We start from the raw sequence: 18510 nt of genomic DNA on the forward strand, positions 1-18510 counted from the left end.
TCCATCGGGCACCTTTAAGCATCATTACAAATGCAGGGCTCATAGCAGATCATTTTACTTTTATGAAAAGGATCTGAATAGTTCTGCCACCACTGAGGATGGAGCCGCACACTGCTCTGTGTGTGAAGTCAAACTTTTGTCGGATTTGGAAATGTTTGAGGCACAAAATGTAGCAAGTCTAAAAATGTTGTTTCTTCTGTCAAGTTTCTGTTAAACTGAAATGAGATTAACTTATTTATTATAGGGTGCCAGGGTAAAACTTTAACCTTAGCCTGGCTCCTCTGCTGGGGATATACAATCTGAAATGATAGCAAAACTGTACAAATGTTAAAAAGGAAACAAGAAAACATTACTAACTTATTTGTCAGGGATTGACCGATGATGGTGTTTTCAGTACTGATACCTGTTATTTGTAATGAAGGAGGCCGATAATCAATATTTAGAACCACAATGTGTTTGCAGTAAATATCATGTCGAGTGTACACATTTTGAATAAGTAGTGACTGAATTAACAATTCCATAAATAATTTACCTCAAGTTCAATATTGATGTACTGGTACTTTTATTACTGTTTCCATTTTATGCTCCTTTACACTTTAACTGTCGTTTTTTGAGGCAAATATTGTACTTTTTACAATTTATTTTGTTTTCACTTGCACACTTATGTTACAACCTGACTTTTGTATCAGAATGTGAGAAGGCTGCCCAGCCAGTGACCACTGTTCGAGACTGCGTTTGAACTTTTGTTGATTGTGGCACCGCTGGATATTTCGATGGATGTGTTTGTAACCTCAGGACAGATGTAGCCATGTTTGTGGTCACCAAAACAGGTAATTTAAGCCAGAAGTTGATCTTTTCCTAACCCTAACCAAGTGGGGGTTTGTGTCTAAACCTAACCAGGGCTTCTTCAACCACTGTCCTGTACCTCACTTGTTTTCCACTTAATTTGTTTGGTGCACTAACTTAATGCACTGAATGAGACAGATTCTTGTCCACATGGTGAACATGTCTGAGCCGTAGTGAAGATGTGAAGGGGTATAAACCAGCTGTGTCTGGCCTGCTGAGATGTTTTCAAAGCCTTTTACTCCTCTCTGCTCGGACATCTTTTATCTCAAACCCGACAGCACATTGACGTCTCACTTTATGCGCGTCTCACTGCATTAACGTCTCCTCATTCGCTCTCAGATGTCTCTTCTGAATATTCAGTGAGTAGTTACTGTCATATATCAAGCGGCTTTTCATGAAAACTAAACAAACAAGGAATTATGTAGTAATGACAGCCATTTTAGTTCATGCTCTAGGCCATGTGATGTGAGAAAGCAGGTCTTAGCCATGCGAGGATATGTGTGCGACTGCGAGAACATTATGGGGCTCATTATGTTCGCTTAAGAGAGGGTTATTTGCTTTCGTCGCTGCGAGCTCAGTGTTGTCTGCGCAAAGAACGAGTGTGTGTTTATGTGTGTGCTGCCGTTGCAGTAGCCGCTATAGCAGTTGAAGATCATTAATTACGGGTGTTTCCCTACTTTCCTCCAGGACTGATAGTATGCTGCAGAGATACTGGCTCATTGGAGTAAATGGCATTAGTACTTTGTTCAGGCTAGCGCCCTGGGGTCTTGTTTCTAAGCCCTTTTTTTTGTTTCAAGTGGCAGCCTTGCGTGAAGCTCCCTTACACTGAGCCTATTTCTCAATCCCTTATCCGCCCCTATGGAATTCACCACCAGTGTATTCATCTGCAGCTGGAGAGAGAGGATGAAGTGTTAGAGCAAGAGTAGTCCAACGAGGCATTATGAGTAGCCAGTTAGGACCGGCGCTCATCAATCTACCTAGCGTTTTTCGGCGGGCAGGACTAAGCTAACGAGCTGAATGAGACAAACAGCATGGTCGGCAACAGGGGAGGGGACGAGTGGTTAGCGCGTGGCTAAGGGTACACTCTGGCTGAGACTCCCAATGCAGCGTTAGGGAGGAGAGTCGCCACGCTCATTAGCATTGTAGCCTGCGTAGAGGTAGAAGTGGGTCTGCTGCCGGGCGTGAGTCTGCCGAGATACAGAGAGAGAGAGAGAGACAGAGAGAGAGAGAGAGAGACAGAGACAGAGAGAGAGAGACAGAGAGAGACAGAGAGAGAGAGAGAGAGAGAGAGAGAGAGAGAGAGAGAGAGAGAGGGGCCCGCACAGGAAGCGGCTCCTCCAACATGAAAGGCGAGCTGCAGTCTGCAACTCGGTGTGATTTCTGCTCGACTTTCTTTTCTTTTTTCCTTTTTCACCAATTTGTACTCCTCCTTCTAATCACATCCCGCATCCGCTCCCTCTAAATCATCTCATCCCAAACCTCTTCACTAATCATGTAAGTTGGAGAGGAATAAATGCTTAACAGATGCTAGTATTGTCAGGGGTCGGTTACATGCAACTGCGCTTTTACGGCTCAGTGGAACTGAACGTTTACCTAAGATGACTCGTCCCTCCCTTCAGTCCAACTCCCTAAGCTTCTGTCCCATTACATGTCGAGTCGTGGACATATTGAAATGTCCTTATTGTTCACAGGGGTCATGTAATGGTAGAGAGATGCACCAGTGCAGCCATTACAGCAGTGAGCAGACAGCTGTGGGTAGTCTAGAGTTTTTCCAGTGCCCGTGCAGCCGAATACTGAACTTAATTTGCCCATATCACAGTTTTCTGGCATTTTTATATCCCTAATTGCATTACATTAGGATTATGTGCTAAAATGAATGTGCTAAATGATGAGTTTCTCTTCCAAAATGAGATTTCCACCAGTTTAAACATGGACACCCACTCTCAATGACAGAGTTATTTTAAGTTAATATGGAAATTTTTGTGAAAGTATATTAAAGTCATCTAAAGACATTTACTTATAAAATAATTATTACTTTTTTGTAGTCAGTGTCTGTGTTTTCAAGATATTAATGATCCATTTTGGATAATAATCCTTTTTTTTTTGCACAGTGCATATACATGTATAAGATTTTGTTATGGAACCCTTCTGGCATGTAATTACACTGAGTTGTAAATTAATTCTGATACTGGGGAGAGTGAGAGAAATGACTTGTTTTGCGGCCCGGCATCAGTTGTTCACAGTCAGTCATCTACTTGACACTGCATTTGCATTATTGCTGCGCACACTGGCTAATTTGGTTAGGATGCAAATTGAGTGTCACTTAGAATCAAAGTGGAGAGATACTGATTGGTTACTGCTTCTGCCATAATCTATCTTTTTCAAGATAGTGTGACCAGGACCAAGGTGAATCAGAAAACCACTAAAGATGGTCACACGGTCAAATTTAGTCTCAAAATGACAAATAAAAGAAAAGAATGTGTGGGCTTTTAAGGACTGTCACGATGATTACGCTCCTGAAGTAGCACTGTGATACTTTAATATATCTCTAAACTCAAATGTTTCTTAGGATGATTTCTGATCATTAAAAAAAAACAAAAAACCTCCAGGATGAAACTGATTAGAATATGATGGCCAAAGGTCAGAGGTCAAGGTCGCTGTTACCTCACAAAACACATTTTTGGCCAGTCATGTGATAATTCTGATAACATTTTAAATACAGTAAATGTCTAATAAGATAAAATGATGAAGTTATTACATTTGATATCTAGAAGGTCAGAGGATGAATGCACCGTTACATCATTATATTTAGCTAAATATGTTCTGCCTGTTATTCAGCACCACGGCTCAGGAGAGTTAAACTGTGTAGCAGTAATTGTACTTTTTGTTTTTGTTCTTCGGTGGTGGGATGACCAATTTGTTAAAATTGTGCATTGTGCCTTTAAGAGCTTTTGAAAAGAATGACAACACACTTTGCAGCCCTATTAGCGCCACGTCTGTGAAAGTGCTCCTTTCACAAGTTACTTGTTAATACATAACATTGTTTGGCAGTGAAACACTTTGCCAAAGTACCTTTCCTCCACTTTGTATTTGATATACTAGCCGTGTTTGAAAGCTGAACCAAAAAGGATGCTATAAAAGTCTCAGTTCTTTTTCTCTTCTCTCCTTGAACAAAAACCTTTTGGTGTGTTGTGTGCGGCACAAACGTGACCACAATGCTTGTTTTCATCGAGACAACCACTTAATCAATACACCATCTGTTGTGCTAAACTACTCATTCCTCCAGAAATGACCAGAATGCTAACACGGTTTGGGATTTTTCTTTTCTTTTTTCATCCGCAGCCCCTCCGACTGTCCGCATTATACACTCAGGGCATGCCTGTAATGTTGAGGAGGAGAGGCACACGGAGAGAGTCTACACCATCAGAGAGGGAGAGACCCTGGAGCTCACCTGTCTAGTGACGGGGCATCCTCGACCACAGGTAAGGAACTCGAAACCTTTTTGTCTGTCCTTCGCTGACACATGAACAAAAATAGCAGCACAAGGACAAGATGCTAATTTTAAAGCCCGTCTCTCCTTCCTGTCTGTTCCTCCTGTCCTCACTCTCCCTTCAGCAGCTTTTCCTTTTAATTCTGTATAAGCGTCATTGAGTGGCACACCACGTACCCCTGCACTAAACCAGCTTAGAAGTTTAATCCTTTAATTATTGATGGTTTAGGTTGCATTGTGCACCTGCATGTTGATAATGAAAGCTTCCGAGTCTAATGAGAACGCGGAAACAAAAACATCTGCCAAAACACGACTGTAACGAGCCAGAAGCAGGCCACAGCGGAACGACTCTGGGTCATGCAAATGCACGTGGGTCCTCTGCATCTGAAAGAGAGTTTTCACCCCTCACTCTTTGATTTGACTGTTGTGATCTGAACTAATTAAGAAAACACCTTTTTTTCCTGAGTAAATAAAAGCGAGAGTAAACCAGAAACGAGATCCCATCTCGTTGCTTAGACAAAATACCAACCAACTTGATCCGTGCAGGTATAAATGTCAGTTCTGCCACAATACACCTGACCATCACATTTTGTTCTCGTATTAATCTGGGCAGGATTTGCACATCGTAACCTTTCCAACACTTATCGAATGTTGTTTCCAATTTGCTCGGTAACAAAAATTGCACAGATTTCAGCACCCTCTCCGGACAGGACCGAGCACATTTACATTGATTAATATAATCCTCCTTTTGATCGATAGATGGGGCCATTAGTTTGTACACTTCCCCTCTGGATGCCAAAGCAAAAGAGCATATTGATTTTTATATTTCAATTGAAAAGGTGAGGCCTCTTAAATTAGCGAGAGGTTCAGACGCACCGTTCATCTCCTTCTGTCGTCAGTTTGTGGGGGGGCAACTTCACACTCATCATATCTGTCTTTCCTCTTTATAAGAATTTCTGAAAAACAGAGCAGAGCGAGGGCAGGAGGAGAGGAGGGGGAAGAGGAGTGAGGGAGATCAAAAGCCCCGCATGGCTGTGGCAGGAGAGGCAGGATCTCCTTTGAAACCGAGTCATTATGGGACTCACGCAGATCCCCTGGCACGGCGGGTCTCGGCTGTGTCTCTGCGGACCTCGGGATGTGTCAGCTTCGTCCCCCTCTGGTAGTGGCAGGGGACCTAGAGAGGCGGGGATGCGCACACTCACTCTGAGAGGTTTCGGAAGCCGAGGAGGTTATCTGGGGTGGCAGAAGACCGAAGGCTGCTTTTGTGATCTTGGTGGAAATAACACGAGCGTATGCGACCTCATCGGGAAAAAAAATATCCCCGCCAAGTTAAACCAGCATAAGCAGCTCGTCTTCTTCATTAGAATTAAATATTAATCCTCAGAACATGTTTGGAGTCTTTCTTCACCCCCAAATTTCCAAATTTTAATTGAGTTGAGTTTATTCATCTTTCAAGTGCATATGTGGAGGAAAAAGTAATCAGTTCTCTCTGCAAACGTTGCAGCTACTTTCAATGTGTCCTGTTTTGATTAGTGGCGTAGGTATTGGTTTGGTTTCACCATTGCTGGGGACAATTTTTTAGTAGTTTATTTGTCCCCTATGCACATAGTCATACTGTACTTGCACACACATGGAACTTGATACTGCAAAAATGTTTGCTATGTTTGTTCTGTACAAGTTCCAAAACAAGTATTCTTATCACAGAGTACATATTTTTATAAGGCAGATATTTTGGTTTTGTCTTATTTCTGTAAATCTGATGCACATGACTTTCAATTTAAATATGTGACAAGAAAATTAACAGAAAAATGCTTTATGCCACCTTTGACCAAGGCAGTTCAGGTGCTGGTTCAGAGCCAGGGCCTTCTGTGGAACTTGTTCTTCTTCTGTACTTCGACAGCCAAGAACAGACTCTCGGGCCAGAAAAACTGGTTCCAGCGCGGCATCAACACTTTGCTGGTCTAGAACAAAGAAACACTTACGTCAGGGGCTAGGGGCAGGACCAACTTAAACTGCTTATGTCTCGTTTTTTTTTTTTTAAAAAAAACAGAGCTAGTGTAGCATGTTTTGACTTACCTACTAGAGAATAAACAAAAGATTGTCACTATGGACGCCAAATCAAAGCAACAACGACCGTGTGAGGACCAGCCATGCTTGGATACCAATGTAGACTGGCTGGATGATGTTGTTACTCAACACATCATCATTATAGCCAATATGCCACGCTAAATTTTGATGAGAGGTTGTGAGTCAGACTGTCAGCAGGTTTATTTGGATCCCCATTAGCTGCTACCAAGGTAACAACTATGAGGTCCATGTGCTGTACAGGGAACATCCTCAATAATTCACATATAGCTCCAACCCGATCCCCAGATTCCCCTCACACGTAACCACTGACCTTTACTTTCAACACCTATGATCTTCCACCTAAGATTAGTGGGAAAATATTCTCCCTGTGAAATCATTCTGGATTTTTGTCTCCTTGAAAACCCTTCATACCAGCAGTTACTTAAACCAGACTCTCCATCTGCACCACAATATCACAGGGGGCCACATCCCGCTACTCAATCACTGTAAATGGCTTCAATTAGTTCTGCATTAGCAAATCACAAAATTGCTTTTTTCACCATTTATGTCCACATTTCAGTCTCTCTCCCTGACTCTGAGATGCTACCGGCTCTGATGATAATGCACAGAGCGATGGTGTTGTTGTGCCAAGTCCAACATCAGCACCACAAAGGACCAACCACAGAGTAAATGGGGCCATGGTTGGCAATTTTGCCACCGCTTAATTCCTCACATGTCTATCAATATGCACACTTCTTGAATTACATAGACGCCCCCTCAGGCCCTCTCGCTGATGGAGTCTCTGGATTGTGTCCAACCAGGCAGCAGCTTCCTCACAGTGGGCCTCACTGTCAGCCCCGTGCACATCCGCCTGCCCGCCCACCTCGGAGGAAAAAAAAAAAACACAGGCTTTTCTAATAATAAAAGCTTACATGTGTCCAGCCTCACACACAGACACACACACACATGTGGCAGCAGCAACACTTGCCTCCGTTCCCATTTAATTGTCAAAGAAATATATGTTCCTGTCAGTCACCGGCACACCGTGTAATATGTGCTTTTTCACTGTGCCTTGTGGGTTTGGCATTTCAAGGTGTTGCTGTGGGCTTTGCAGGAAGACTGGGACTGTTGGCATCTGGCAGGCTTGGGGGAGCGATGAAGTCAAATTCTCCTAGATGTATAATGCTAGAGGTCACTGGAAGGATTTGTGGAACTTGGCTCTCTGAGGAGGTGGATGAGACAGAAATCTCAGTTGCTGCCAGGGCCCGTCTCTCACTCTGCTTTCTATCTGTGTAAAACACCAGCATGTCAGTTTCCCTGCTCCTTCCATTTCTTTGCATGCATTTCTAAAAGAAATAATCAATAGATAAAGATTTGATAAGCAATTTTGATAATGAATTCATCTTTCATGCCAATTATCAAATAAGACTACGGTTCTTTAGCTATGCTATCTGCTCTGTGTGGCTAATAGTCACATTGTTGTTTACAGTGTTCCTCAACGTAGTCGTTTTCGTTAGCATGCTAACATCTGCTAATAGACCATTTTCACAGCATTTTGATTTGTTGAAAACAGGAAAAGCACAGGTGTGACCAGTAATACTAACAATGGCACCATTCTTGTAAGTGTCCCAGTGAGCGAGCACACACATTATTGTAGACCTTGAACAAGGTACTTTATTAGTATCCAGAGGTAGATTTTGTTTGCAGACTAAATTAAATAGGATGCAGCCATCACTGCAAAACTCCATCTGTGATTTCCCTGCTTCGACAAGTCAAGTTCAGCTTCGGTTCTGATGGCTGATGGGAATGTCAGTGGTTTTGCAGGCTTGAGGTTAGAGCTGAGTATCACCACTGATATCCAGAATCATTCTGATTCACAAGGTTATGATTCAGTTTGATCCGACACGAGTGCTGCTCTGAAAAACACACTTCTTTTGATTACATTTTGCTGCTTCTTCTATTTGAATATTTATCATGAAAATTCAGCAGTTATTCTTTGATTTGAAATTTGAAAATCTTCACTTCATGTCTCAACCAAATGTCATGGCGAGCAAATTAAAAACTCTTTTCATTTTACGGTGCACGTACGATGAAAGACGTGGAGCTAGTGAAGAATTAGTTGAGTAGATGGAAAATGAACTTTGATAGTTGAAGGATAAAACATGTACAGTCTCGCTTTTGCTTTTCCCTCTATTTAGTGCTGAAATGATTAGTCGATCAATAAATGAATGAACATGTTATTATGAATGTATCAGATCTTTGATAAATGAGTCATCTGTCAAGCCCAACTGGCGAGCTCTAGCAGGTTACAGCCTCTCAGACGTGGAGATTTGTTGGTGTTTTATCTAAATGGAAATTGAATACCACTGCAATTTAAAGACGTCTCCTGGGCTTTCTGGGAGACTTGTGACGAGCATTTTTCACTGAATTCTTGACATTTCATAGATCAAAGGATTAAACTGTTAATTTGAAAAGTAATGAATAAATCAAATCTGAAAATGAATATCACATTCAGCCTGGCCTCCATGAGATACAATGCCTCTTTGTCTTTGTCTTTATCACTCCCTCTTTGTCTCTGTATCAGAGCGCCACATACATACATGTACAGCTTTATCTGTTCATACTTTCATGGCCACTGTTCTCCCGCTTTCGTTCATCGTCTTTGATGCCACGAATAGACATCAAAGAGTCCCCGATGATGAAGCCATCTGCCCCCATCTCCCCTGCCCTGGCCTCCATCCATTATGTCCACAGTACTTTGTTTGAGTACCAGGCTCCAATAGCCAGCAACACCACATTGCAAACACCTTTTTTTTTTTTTTTTGTTTCAATTATTGGCCGGCCAGATTCAACTCGCGGCGCCACGGGTCAGTGAGTACAAATAAGCTGACCTCAGGCCCTGGGACATTTTGCTTTATACAGACCAATTGGAGTATGTGATCTGTTTTGGATGCTCCCATGACAGTTAGCCTACAGTGCTGGTGTCTGCAGCAGATGGTGCTTTTTTGCGAACACGATTTAACCTTCTCTTTTTATGTCCCGTTTGCCGTACAGACGGCGGTACCAGAATGGGCTCCGTCTCACAGTTTCCCCTTGAACTTCACCCTCCTTATTGCACCCGCAGTCATTTACACTCAGTTGTCATCGAGCGACTTTAATTGCAGCTGTTAAACATTTGTATGTGGTTCAACGACAAGAGAAATACAGGCAGATTGATTCCATTTTTATCCTGTTTTTTGGGGGGTTTTTTTTCAACATCAAGGACCAGTTTATATTGTCATCCGATTTTACAAGGGTCAGTATGTTGTATGAATAAAGACCTGTGGAGTCTGTGCGCTCGCAATATGTGATCCGGACCCCCCACTGCTTCTTCTGATCGCTTGATTGTCATGCTCAGCCACACTTGGCTGCACCACTGAGCGGCACAGACCCACCATCAGCGGCAAAAAAAAAAAAAAAGAAAAAGAAAAAAAAGAGAGAAAGAAAAAAAAAAAGATGGCAAGCAATTAGAAACCAGTCTGTAGTTAGGGAGAGCGAAACGTCACAGCAGGCATTATGGGAGATTCACCGAGGACGCGTGCTCCAGCATATGATCCCTGCATAACAACAGACACTGGGCGCATTTTAATTAGCTCTTGCCGTGACATCGCAGCATGTGTGGTCTCAAACACTGCTGGGATTTTCAGTTGGATACTAATCTGGACGAGCTTCTGTTTTCCTTGCGAGCAAATGTTGATCTTTCTATTGGGATGTCTGATACTTTTTAATGGTGTTATTATGGCGCTGACTTTTCTTTTCCTTGTGGAACTAAGTGGTGTTGGGTTTTTGATGCTATGCCAAATGCCAGCGCACAGCTCAGTGAAACATGACAACCAGACCCGATCTTCATTTCATTCTGATAAAATAAGCATTTAATTGCAAGGGGCCGACAGGGAATAATACATGTTTGCCATGAAACAGAGTTATGGGCAGTTTGACTTGATCCCCTGTGTTTACTTGCGGCCACCTCCTGAGTCTCAACTGAGGACTGCTGCAAAAATAGCTAACAAACACTGAGCCGGGCTGTCAGTGGGCTAGGAGGAGCAATTATCATATTGCTCAAATCCGCCAGCTCCTCTCAGATCAAGAGTATTTGCATTGTGCTGAGGAGAGTGAAGAGGGTCAAACTGTTCTCACCAGGCACACTTCAGGACTCCCCCTGCGGGTAGAGGTGTTCAGATGTAAAAAAAAAGTCAAAGGAGGGGAGGAATGAAAATAGCTGGAGGGCACAGGAAGAGTTGAAAGCTCACCAATAATGTAGTCTGCTGCCCCCGAGAAACAAACAGGAGCCACTTTTCTTTTTGAAAGTATGAGGAGTTATTTGAATACCCACTTCTTAGTGTCACTCTGACAATGCACTTATTGATACTGTGCTTTCCTAAAACTCAAAGCTCTCTACACAAAAGGCAAAGGAAATGACTGGGGGTATAAGCTGGGAGAATATTGAATTCTGCTGAGGTCGCCATAAGCCAGCTTGCTTTGTATTTGCATGAAGGGATCGAGAGCGCTGCAGGAGAGCGACACAGAATTCAAAAACTTTGCTCCATCTAATTTATAATCATAACTTATTTAACTTGAGGCCCTGTTTTGCTGAACTCATGGTGTCCTCGACTGTTATAATAAGGCCCCGGATTTTCTACTTTAGCATCGATCAGTTGCTGAGCTGGGTCTTTTTTCCTGGAGTGCTTTCTCTCAATGTCTCTTGATGCATTTGAAACAGGCTGAGTGAAGCCTTCTCTGTGCAGTGTATTAATTTAGAGGCATTTATTTTTAATGGTAATGTATCGACTTAAAGGCTGTACAAAGGGATGGGAGGGAGGCAGAGCCTGGCTGCAGACTTTTTTCAAAGAAGAGGAGGTTGGTGAAATAGAGAAGAGACAGCACATGCAGTCTTTGAGTTTAAGGGTAGCTAATTTATTGCCGCCACTCTGAACAGTAACACCCGGAGCAAGACCGAGAATCTGAAACTCCACTGATAAACTTTTGCTGCGTGAGTCTTCCTGGCCTTGTCATTCTCTCGCCCCAAGCTCCTAAAAAAGCCTCTGGAACAGGGCACCATTATCAGGTTTTGGGCCACCCACCCCTTCCCCCATCTGTTGGAAAATGACCAAACTTCAGGCTGTCGTAACCCCGGGCTAGAGTCGACATGGGTATAACCCCACAGCTACAGCAGCACAGCGGCAAAATCCCAAGATAGCACCCAATCCCCATCCCTCGGTGCGATGATATCCCTGTTCCATCTGATGCTATCACTGTAAAATGGGATGTTATCAGTATCCAAGATGACGCCACGCCATACACTGTGGCGATACTGGATTCTAATTCATAGCCTCCTCTGCTTAGACAGAGATATGTGAGGCTCTGCAGGCAAAGCCAGTCCATCTGCAGCTTACTTAGGATGAGGGATTGAATGGAGCTTCATGCTCCGTAGTTCTGGCTGTGTGGCCCCCAGGCCAGAGTTGTCACAGTACCTGTTCATGCTGTATGCTTTAATGAGGACAGGAGAGGCAGATGATGGAGAGTCAATTACAACCTCATGTTGGAGAGTAACACCATTTCACCTTTCATTACACCTCAAAGCCATGGGCTAACTGGGTCTCATCAGTTAGTGAAAGGTACTCATGCTGAGAAAGCCACACGGAGGTCAGTCTTGTGTGGAAGAGAGTGAAGAGGGAAGTTAGCGGAAGACTTTCAGCTCTCAAGTCCTCCTTTGTACTGTGACAGCAGGATCTTCTTCTTCTTCAGTCGTCTCTAAAATACTGAATCCTGTCAAGAACACAAGCCAATGTGACAAACACGTACAACAGCATTATTTTGAGATACAGCAAGGCCATCATATGAAACAGCCTCATACACATTTCACGTTAAAACCTTCCACTGGCTCAAAGGGCATAATACCTCCATTTTCCAGATGGCTTTTAATTTGAAAGAAATATGCATGAAGTGGTCATTTGAACTGATGGTAGCATGAAATTACTGTACAGAATCTTTACATTTACTTACCCTTTACTCTATCACATGCACATTACCACACAAGATTTGAATCTGAAAGTGTAGTCATTTCTGCAATTTGTTCATTTCCAGATTCGATGGACCAAGACAGCCGGCAGCGTGTCGGACCGCTTCCAGGACTCCAGCGTGTTCAACGAGACGTTGCACATCGCAAAGATCCTGAGGACCCAGGGAGGTCGCTACTACTGCAAGGCTGAGAACGGCCTCGGATCTCCTGCCATCAAGTCCATCAGGGTGGACGTCTACTGTAAGTGTGATAGATTCCCGAAATTGGTTAGAGCAGTTTATGGACGTTTTTGTCATTTGGAAAGAAAGATTAAGAGATTAACTACAGATTTTTTTACACAACAATTACCAAACATAATTGTCCTCTGTTGCTTCACGGTCGCTACTATTGCAAGGCCGAGGATGGCCTTGGATTTCCTGACATCAGCTCTATCAGGGTGGGCGTCTCCTCCTCTGAAAAATCCTCCTAAATCCTCCATCCTAAAAATGGCTGTTTTTTCATTTGTCATTTAGAAAGCAAGGCTAACTAAACATTTTACACAAGATTTACCAAACATAATCGCCCCCTGTTGTTTCACAGTAACAAGGTCGTAGCTGTTTTTCTTTCTTGTCTTGGCTGTTACTGTGTGGAGTTTCATGTTTTTTTGTTTTCCTTTGTTAGTATGTGTTTCTTACAAGTTCACAAAGACATCCAAGTGAAGCGTAAAATGTTTCCCAAAGGCGAGACTATCAGATTCTGTATGTGTGTTACTATGGGAATAAGTGGCCACGGTGTCGTTCTGCCTCCTGCCTAATATCTCTGCTAGGACACATTCCAGAGAGCCGTGACCCTGAAAAGGTTTCTATTTACTGCTCTGAATATGCAGTATAGTCAGTCTTAACAGTGTAGTAAAGCACAGGATAGTGCAGCTGCCAGCTCAGTTAGCTTTCTAAATTGCTACCAGTCCATATGTATTACTCTGAATTCCATTAAAGTCAAAGGAATGAAATTATTTTGTGAAATGAAACAAGTTCTGGAGTATTACTTTCTAAATTTGACCAGAATTATTTAAATTTCTCAAATACAGACAAATCTCACTGTGGGCACAGACAGCTGCAGCACAGCAATTAGTGCTGATCAGTGTGTAACTACATAAAACCTTACAGCCAAGCACAGAAACGTTTCATATTTCTGCTGTTTGAATGAAGTTATTTGGAGGTAGAGCATCCGAACAGACCCCTGCGCTCCCCTGAGAATGTTAATGAAGCTAAAACGCTTTCATTATCCCGACACAGTCATCGACTGTAAGTGCAACCTCTTTATGTTTAAAGTATCTGTACGACAAACAGCAAGGGCTCATTAGCATTCATCAAAGACAACAGCAATCTAGTGGCATCGTTTTTATTGATTCAGCATCGATTGTCCTATTTCACCTCGAGAGTGGTTGAACGGTGGCCAGACAGGGGAGTTGCTGCCCTTTCATCAAAGATGGACCCTCAGAAAACCTCCAACAAGTGGGAGTTCTAGCGTGTGATATGTAGGTGTATTGTACTTGTTCAGCTTCAAAAGATTCTGCTGAGATACGTTTGGAATCGCGATTACGGAGCCTTTGAAAGATCACCAACCCTCCTCCTGAATTTTTCACCGCTCTTTCAGGAGCACTCAATCCCTGCTTCCTTTTTATGCCAAGCTGCAAAGTAAAAAAGGCTATCTCTTTGAAAATTGATGACCTCTCTGCCCTTAATTTGTTGCCAAACATCCAATTTATAGTCGCAGAGGAAAGAAAGAGGTAGTGGAGCAGAACATGTTTGCAGTAAATAAGCTGCGCTTGAGCCCTCTCCAGTGCATGATACCTTTCCAGTAAAAACCTACATTCACTTGATGCATCTTTGAGTGGTAACCCTGGCTCCTTTTTGCAGTTTTGTGAGTTACGCTCAGGCAGTTATGGGCCCCTGCTCTATTCTTTTTCTCTGCCCATATCTTCGTTCCTGTTTCTGGCTTATTCCTGCGCCTCGGTGTGTGAGCCACATCCTTGTATCTGTTTATTTGGACTGACGCTGGTGGAGGTTGTGGAATTGAACCTTGTTTAGAAAGCCTTAGTGGAGCAGCAGAGCAAAGGCTGAACGCGTCTCAGCAGCTGACAGTCAGGGCCTTGTTCCCTCTGTGCACCATTTCACCTTGGCTGCTCTAAAGAGCTGGAGGAGCAGATGTGGAAATGAAGCCAGATAGCACACCGGAGCCAGACGTGAGGATAATCGGAGCGCGCAGATTTTCACTGAGCTTCGTCGTCTGGCTTTTTGAGGACATAAGTTTGAGTTGTCATGCTGTTAGAGACAAACATTTATTGCGTGTTTATTTCATAGTACATGAACAATGCAAAACTGGGTATTTAATTAATATAAGAACTTAATGATTATAGATCTTAGAAATTAGCAGCACAGAAATGTTGAATAAAAATTCAAATGAAAAAGCATATGAAATGTATACATTTAACACTAAAGATTATGTAAGTGAGTTGTGCTAAAATGTGGAAAGAAAATAAAAATTATTACTAATTATTACTAATTATCTATTTGTGGTATATGTCATATACACACACTACACTTTATTAATGCAATGCTATAAAATCGGGGTGGGAAAACAGTAATATTGTGACTCGTTCTTTTACAATTCCTGAATCAAATTTGTGCTTTGTCCGTTAGAGCGATGCTAACTCATCAAGTTCTGTATTACGTCATTTACAAATGATCTCATATTCAGTATTTCATTTGCTATGTGGAAACAAACTTATTTGTTGTTAAATTAATCTGCTGCTCTGCAGCTTCAACACTCCACCACACTGGCCAACTACAGCAACCTCAAAAGGGTCAAAACTCCAAAGCTCAAAATTCCCAGTGGGTTTAAAAAAAAAAAAAAAAACAGCTACCACTGGAGACGTCGTGTGCCAGGAGAGGGCAGTACAAATCCAATGTACATATCTTGCTGCTGAAATAAAAGTGACAGGTGATGTGCATTGTTTTTGGAAAATTTAGCCGTGATATATTGTCTGTAGAAGTGTATGATGGAATTGTTTTCCCTTAGTCTTCTGTAAAAAAGAAAAAAGAAACACAGTGAGTCTTATTACTGAATCACAATACCAAAAATTCATGTTACATATCAAATCGGCACCTCGGTATCATGATAGTAAATCAAAACGCGAGTTCGAGAGTGTATCAACCCAGCCCTGCTCTTAGTTATATATTGCCATGTACTGACATAGAATGAAATACCTTAATGTAGCATAAAATCTAATTTAAAACACAATGATAGTATTGTAACAGTAATAAAGTGTCATTATATAGTTGAATCCAGCAACTCTTTTTTCCCTCCATGCAACTACATCACTAAAGGGCAAGTAGTGAAACATTTACAAGCAAAAAAGCCTTGAAATGCTTAATTAATCAAATCAAGATGAATATAATATCTTTTTTGCACTGCAGCGCTTCAAATTGTTCTCCTGGTGATGTCCTTGCATCCGGCCTTGTTGCACAGTACGCCTGTACTTCATTAGCTGGCATTGTGTTATGTTGCACAACCGGCAAAAGCACATCATTTCCTCCTGAGCAATGTTATAGCCGTCCCCCGGGGGTGAATTTAATTGATGGGCCTCTGCAGTACATGCTATTTTTAGTGGTTTGCAGCAACAATTTTTTAATTAGTATTAAAATTGCTGTTTTGGAGCCGGACCTCCCGACAACAACACCTTGAATTATGTTCGCTGTCTCTTGCAGATGTGTCTTGCATGTGTGTGTGTCTGTTCACATCACTCTGTTTACATAAGAAAAGGAGAGGAAAAACACACTGCGACATTCCTGAAAGAGGGGAAGATAGTCTCCAGCTTGTTTTACATTAAGAGGCTTAAAGCTTGAATGATCTCTCTAAAGTCTCTTCCTTGTGTTTTTTTTTTTTTTTTTCATTTGAGACCATGTATCTGCCTCTGCTTCCTGGAATCAAGGGTCTTATTTTCAATTTTCAAAGCAAGCACGAGAGATCATATTCATATGTGCACCTTTATTAGATCAAAGTGTGCTTCAGAAGTCCCCCCCCTCCTCATAAAAGCAGCCGCAGCCTGCTTGACTCTGTTCAAAGAAATTAAATGAAGGAAATAAGGATGAACAAATGCAAACACAGACGTACAGACAGTCAGACAGACAGGCTGTGAAAGTTTTCCAGAGTTGCCTGTGAGCAGCAGATGAAAACAGCGAGAGATAATTACAGTTAATAACTGACCTCTGCAGCCCAGTGGAGCTGATATTAGCTATATAGCCAGCTCAAAGCTAACGTATTTACAAAGCTCAGAAGTCCATCTAAGCACATTTTATACCTGCTGACACTTCAGTTGTGTTTGTCGGCGGGTTCGGTCTGCGGGGAAGGGCCTCTGCAAAGTTAATAAAGAACCTTGCCCAACTCCTACACTGATCGATCTGAAGCTTAAGATGCTCACCTCTTTTTTCCTACAGGGGAGTCCTTTCAGTGTTTTCATTTAATTTCGGCTGCATTAATTTTGCCGCAGCATCTAATGTTTCATTGAGTGGCTGATTGAGGAGGGCTTAAGAGTTCTGCAGGGGCAGCTTATTGCAGGCTCAGACTAGTTCACTGACCATCGCCCAGCACAATATATTTAGAAGAGATTTGGCAAAGGAGGCGACCGAGAGAAAAAAATGTCCACCGGCCACAGAAACTACTGTTGGGGAAAAGTTCAGTGGCATGAAATGTTTCTTTGTACTGGAGGTTCTAAGCAAATTTTACCGCATTTGCAAAACTTTTCCCACAGTGAGTTATCAAATCAGTGTAATAACCAAATAGCAGAAGCTGCATGTTTTTTTTTGATAAAGGTAAACATGAGACAAAACATCATTATAATGAAGTACTGTACTGCAGCAGAGATGCACAGGTTGTTTTCTTCAAACGTTTGTTTGGTACAGACCCGAACAGAAGTCTCTGATCGTCATGATTTTAATAGTATTTCAGTGAAAATTAAAACCACAATGTAAAAATAATCATTGTCACTAATTATGAATCATATCGGAATTGTAATATGACTGTTTTGACCATATCATGCAGCCTCACTCCTGGCTTCATTCACCAGTTTTAGAATGCATACCAAACAAAAACAAATTAAAGATGCACTATGCAGCTTTTGAAAAGGGACTCTGACAGGTCATATTTACAATATTGATACGTTGAAAAATAAGAAATAAATAAGTAATAATAAATAAATCAGGTCTCTCTCCTCCAAAAAAACAGCAAGATACCTTTAATTCATTTGGAAATCAAGGATGTTCCTTCTCTACACACAGTGGGAATTTCAGCTTTTCTGTGTTTCATATAATTTCAAATGAATGTACCGGTTGGACAAAATGAATTTTACTGAATCAACTGAAGAAAGGTTGACAGGTTAATAGCCAAAGAAAGGAATTGTTAGATGCATCCTCACAGCTTCCAAGTGACAGACAATAATCAGTCAGTTGTTGGTGCCCAATATAGTCTTCAGGTTGTAGAATTAACTTGGAGAGAGTGAAACAGAATTATTTCAGCAGATGGACAAATGGAAATTGCTGCACCTTAAACCTGCTCAGTCCAGGTCAGCAGTTACTGTGCAAGCTGTGATAAAGCAGCACTTTTAAACTCACCTTAAAAATGGTCTGAACAAGACTGGCAAAACTGAATAAATTGAGGACACAGAGATGGAGTGTGGGAAAGAAAGAAAAGCGTGCAGCCAAGTTTCCCAGAGTTCTCAGGAAATATGTCCGTATGCTAATGTTGTGCAGATGATATTAATGTTTTCTTTGCCAGTTTGTCAGGAGCTGTGAACTGGTAAGAATCAGATGATGCATATATTGTGGGAAAACAAGCCGCCGGACTGTAGATATATCGTCGTCTCTCCCACACATCCTCACTCTTCCCTGATATTCTCTCTACATTCCTTCAAGAGAAGGATTAGAATAAGACAATAGTCTGCTTTCTCTGTGTTATCTCTGGAAGGACTTACAAAGCCCTTACTCCACACTGCTGGTGCACAAGCCAGAGA

General features: G+C 42.0%; 1 protein-coding gene across 13 annotated transcripts in view; it reads left to right on the plus strand.

Moving 5' to 3' along the window:
- Nucleotides 1-18510, plus strand: part of LOC119012389 (MAM domain-containing glycosylphosphatidylinositol anchor protein 2-like) — a 254941-nt gene that overhangs the window by 131795 nt on the left and 104636 nt on the right. For all 13 annotated transcript variants that reach the window (XM_037086148.1, XM_037086150.1, XM_037086151.1 and 10 more), the window contains 2 exons: nucleotides 4189-4328; nucleotides 12527-12701. In XM_037086148.1, the coding sequence (XP_036942043.1) occupies nucleotides 4189-4328; nucleotides 12527-12701 (315 nt within the window). The remainder of the gene's footprint in view (nucleotides 1-4188; nucleotides 4329-12526; nucleotides 12702-18510) is intronic.

Source organism: Acanthopagrus latus, chromosome 22 (assembly GCF_904848185.1).
Source record: "Acanthopagrus latus isolate v.2019 chromosome 22, fAcaLat1.1, whole genome shotgun sequence".
NCBI classification, from domain to species: domain Eukaryota; kingdom Metazoa; phylum Chordata; class Actinopteri; order Spariformes; family Sparidae; genus Acanthopagrus; species Acanthopagrus latus.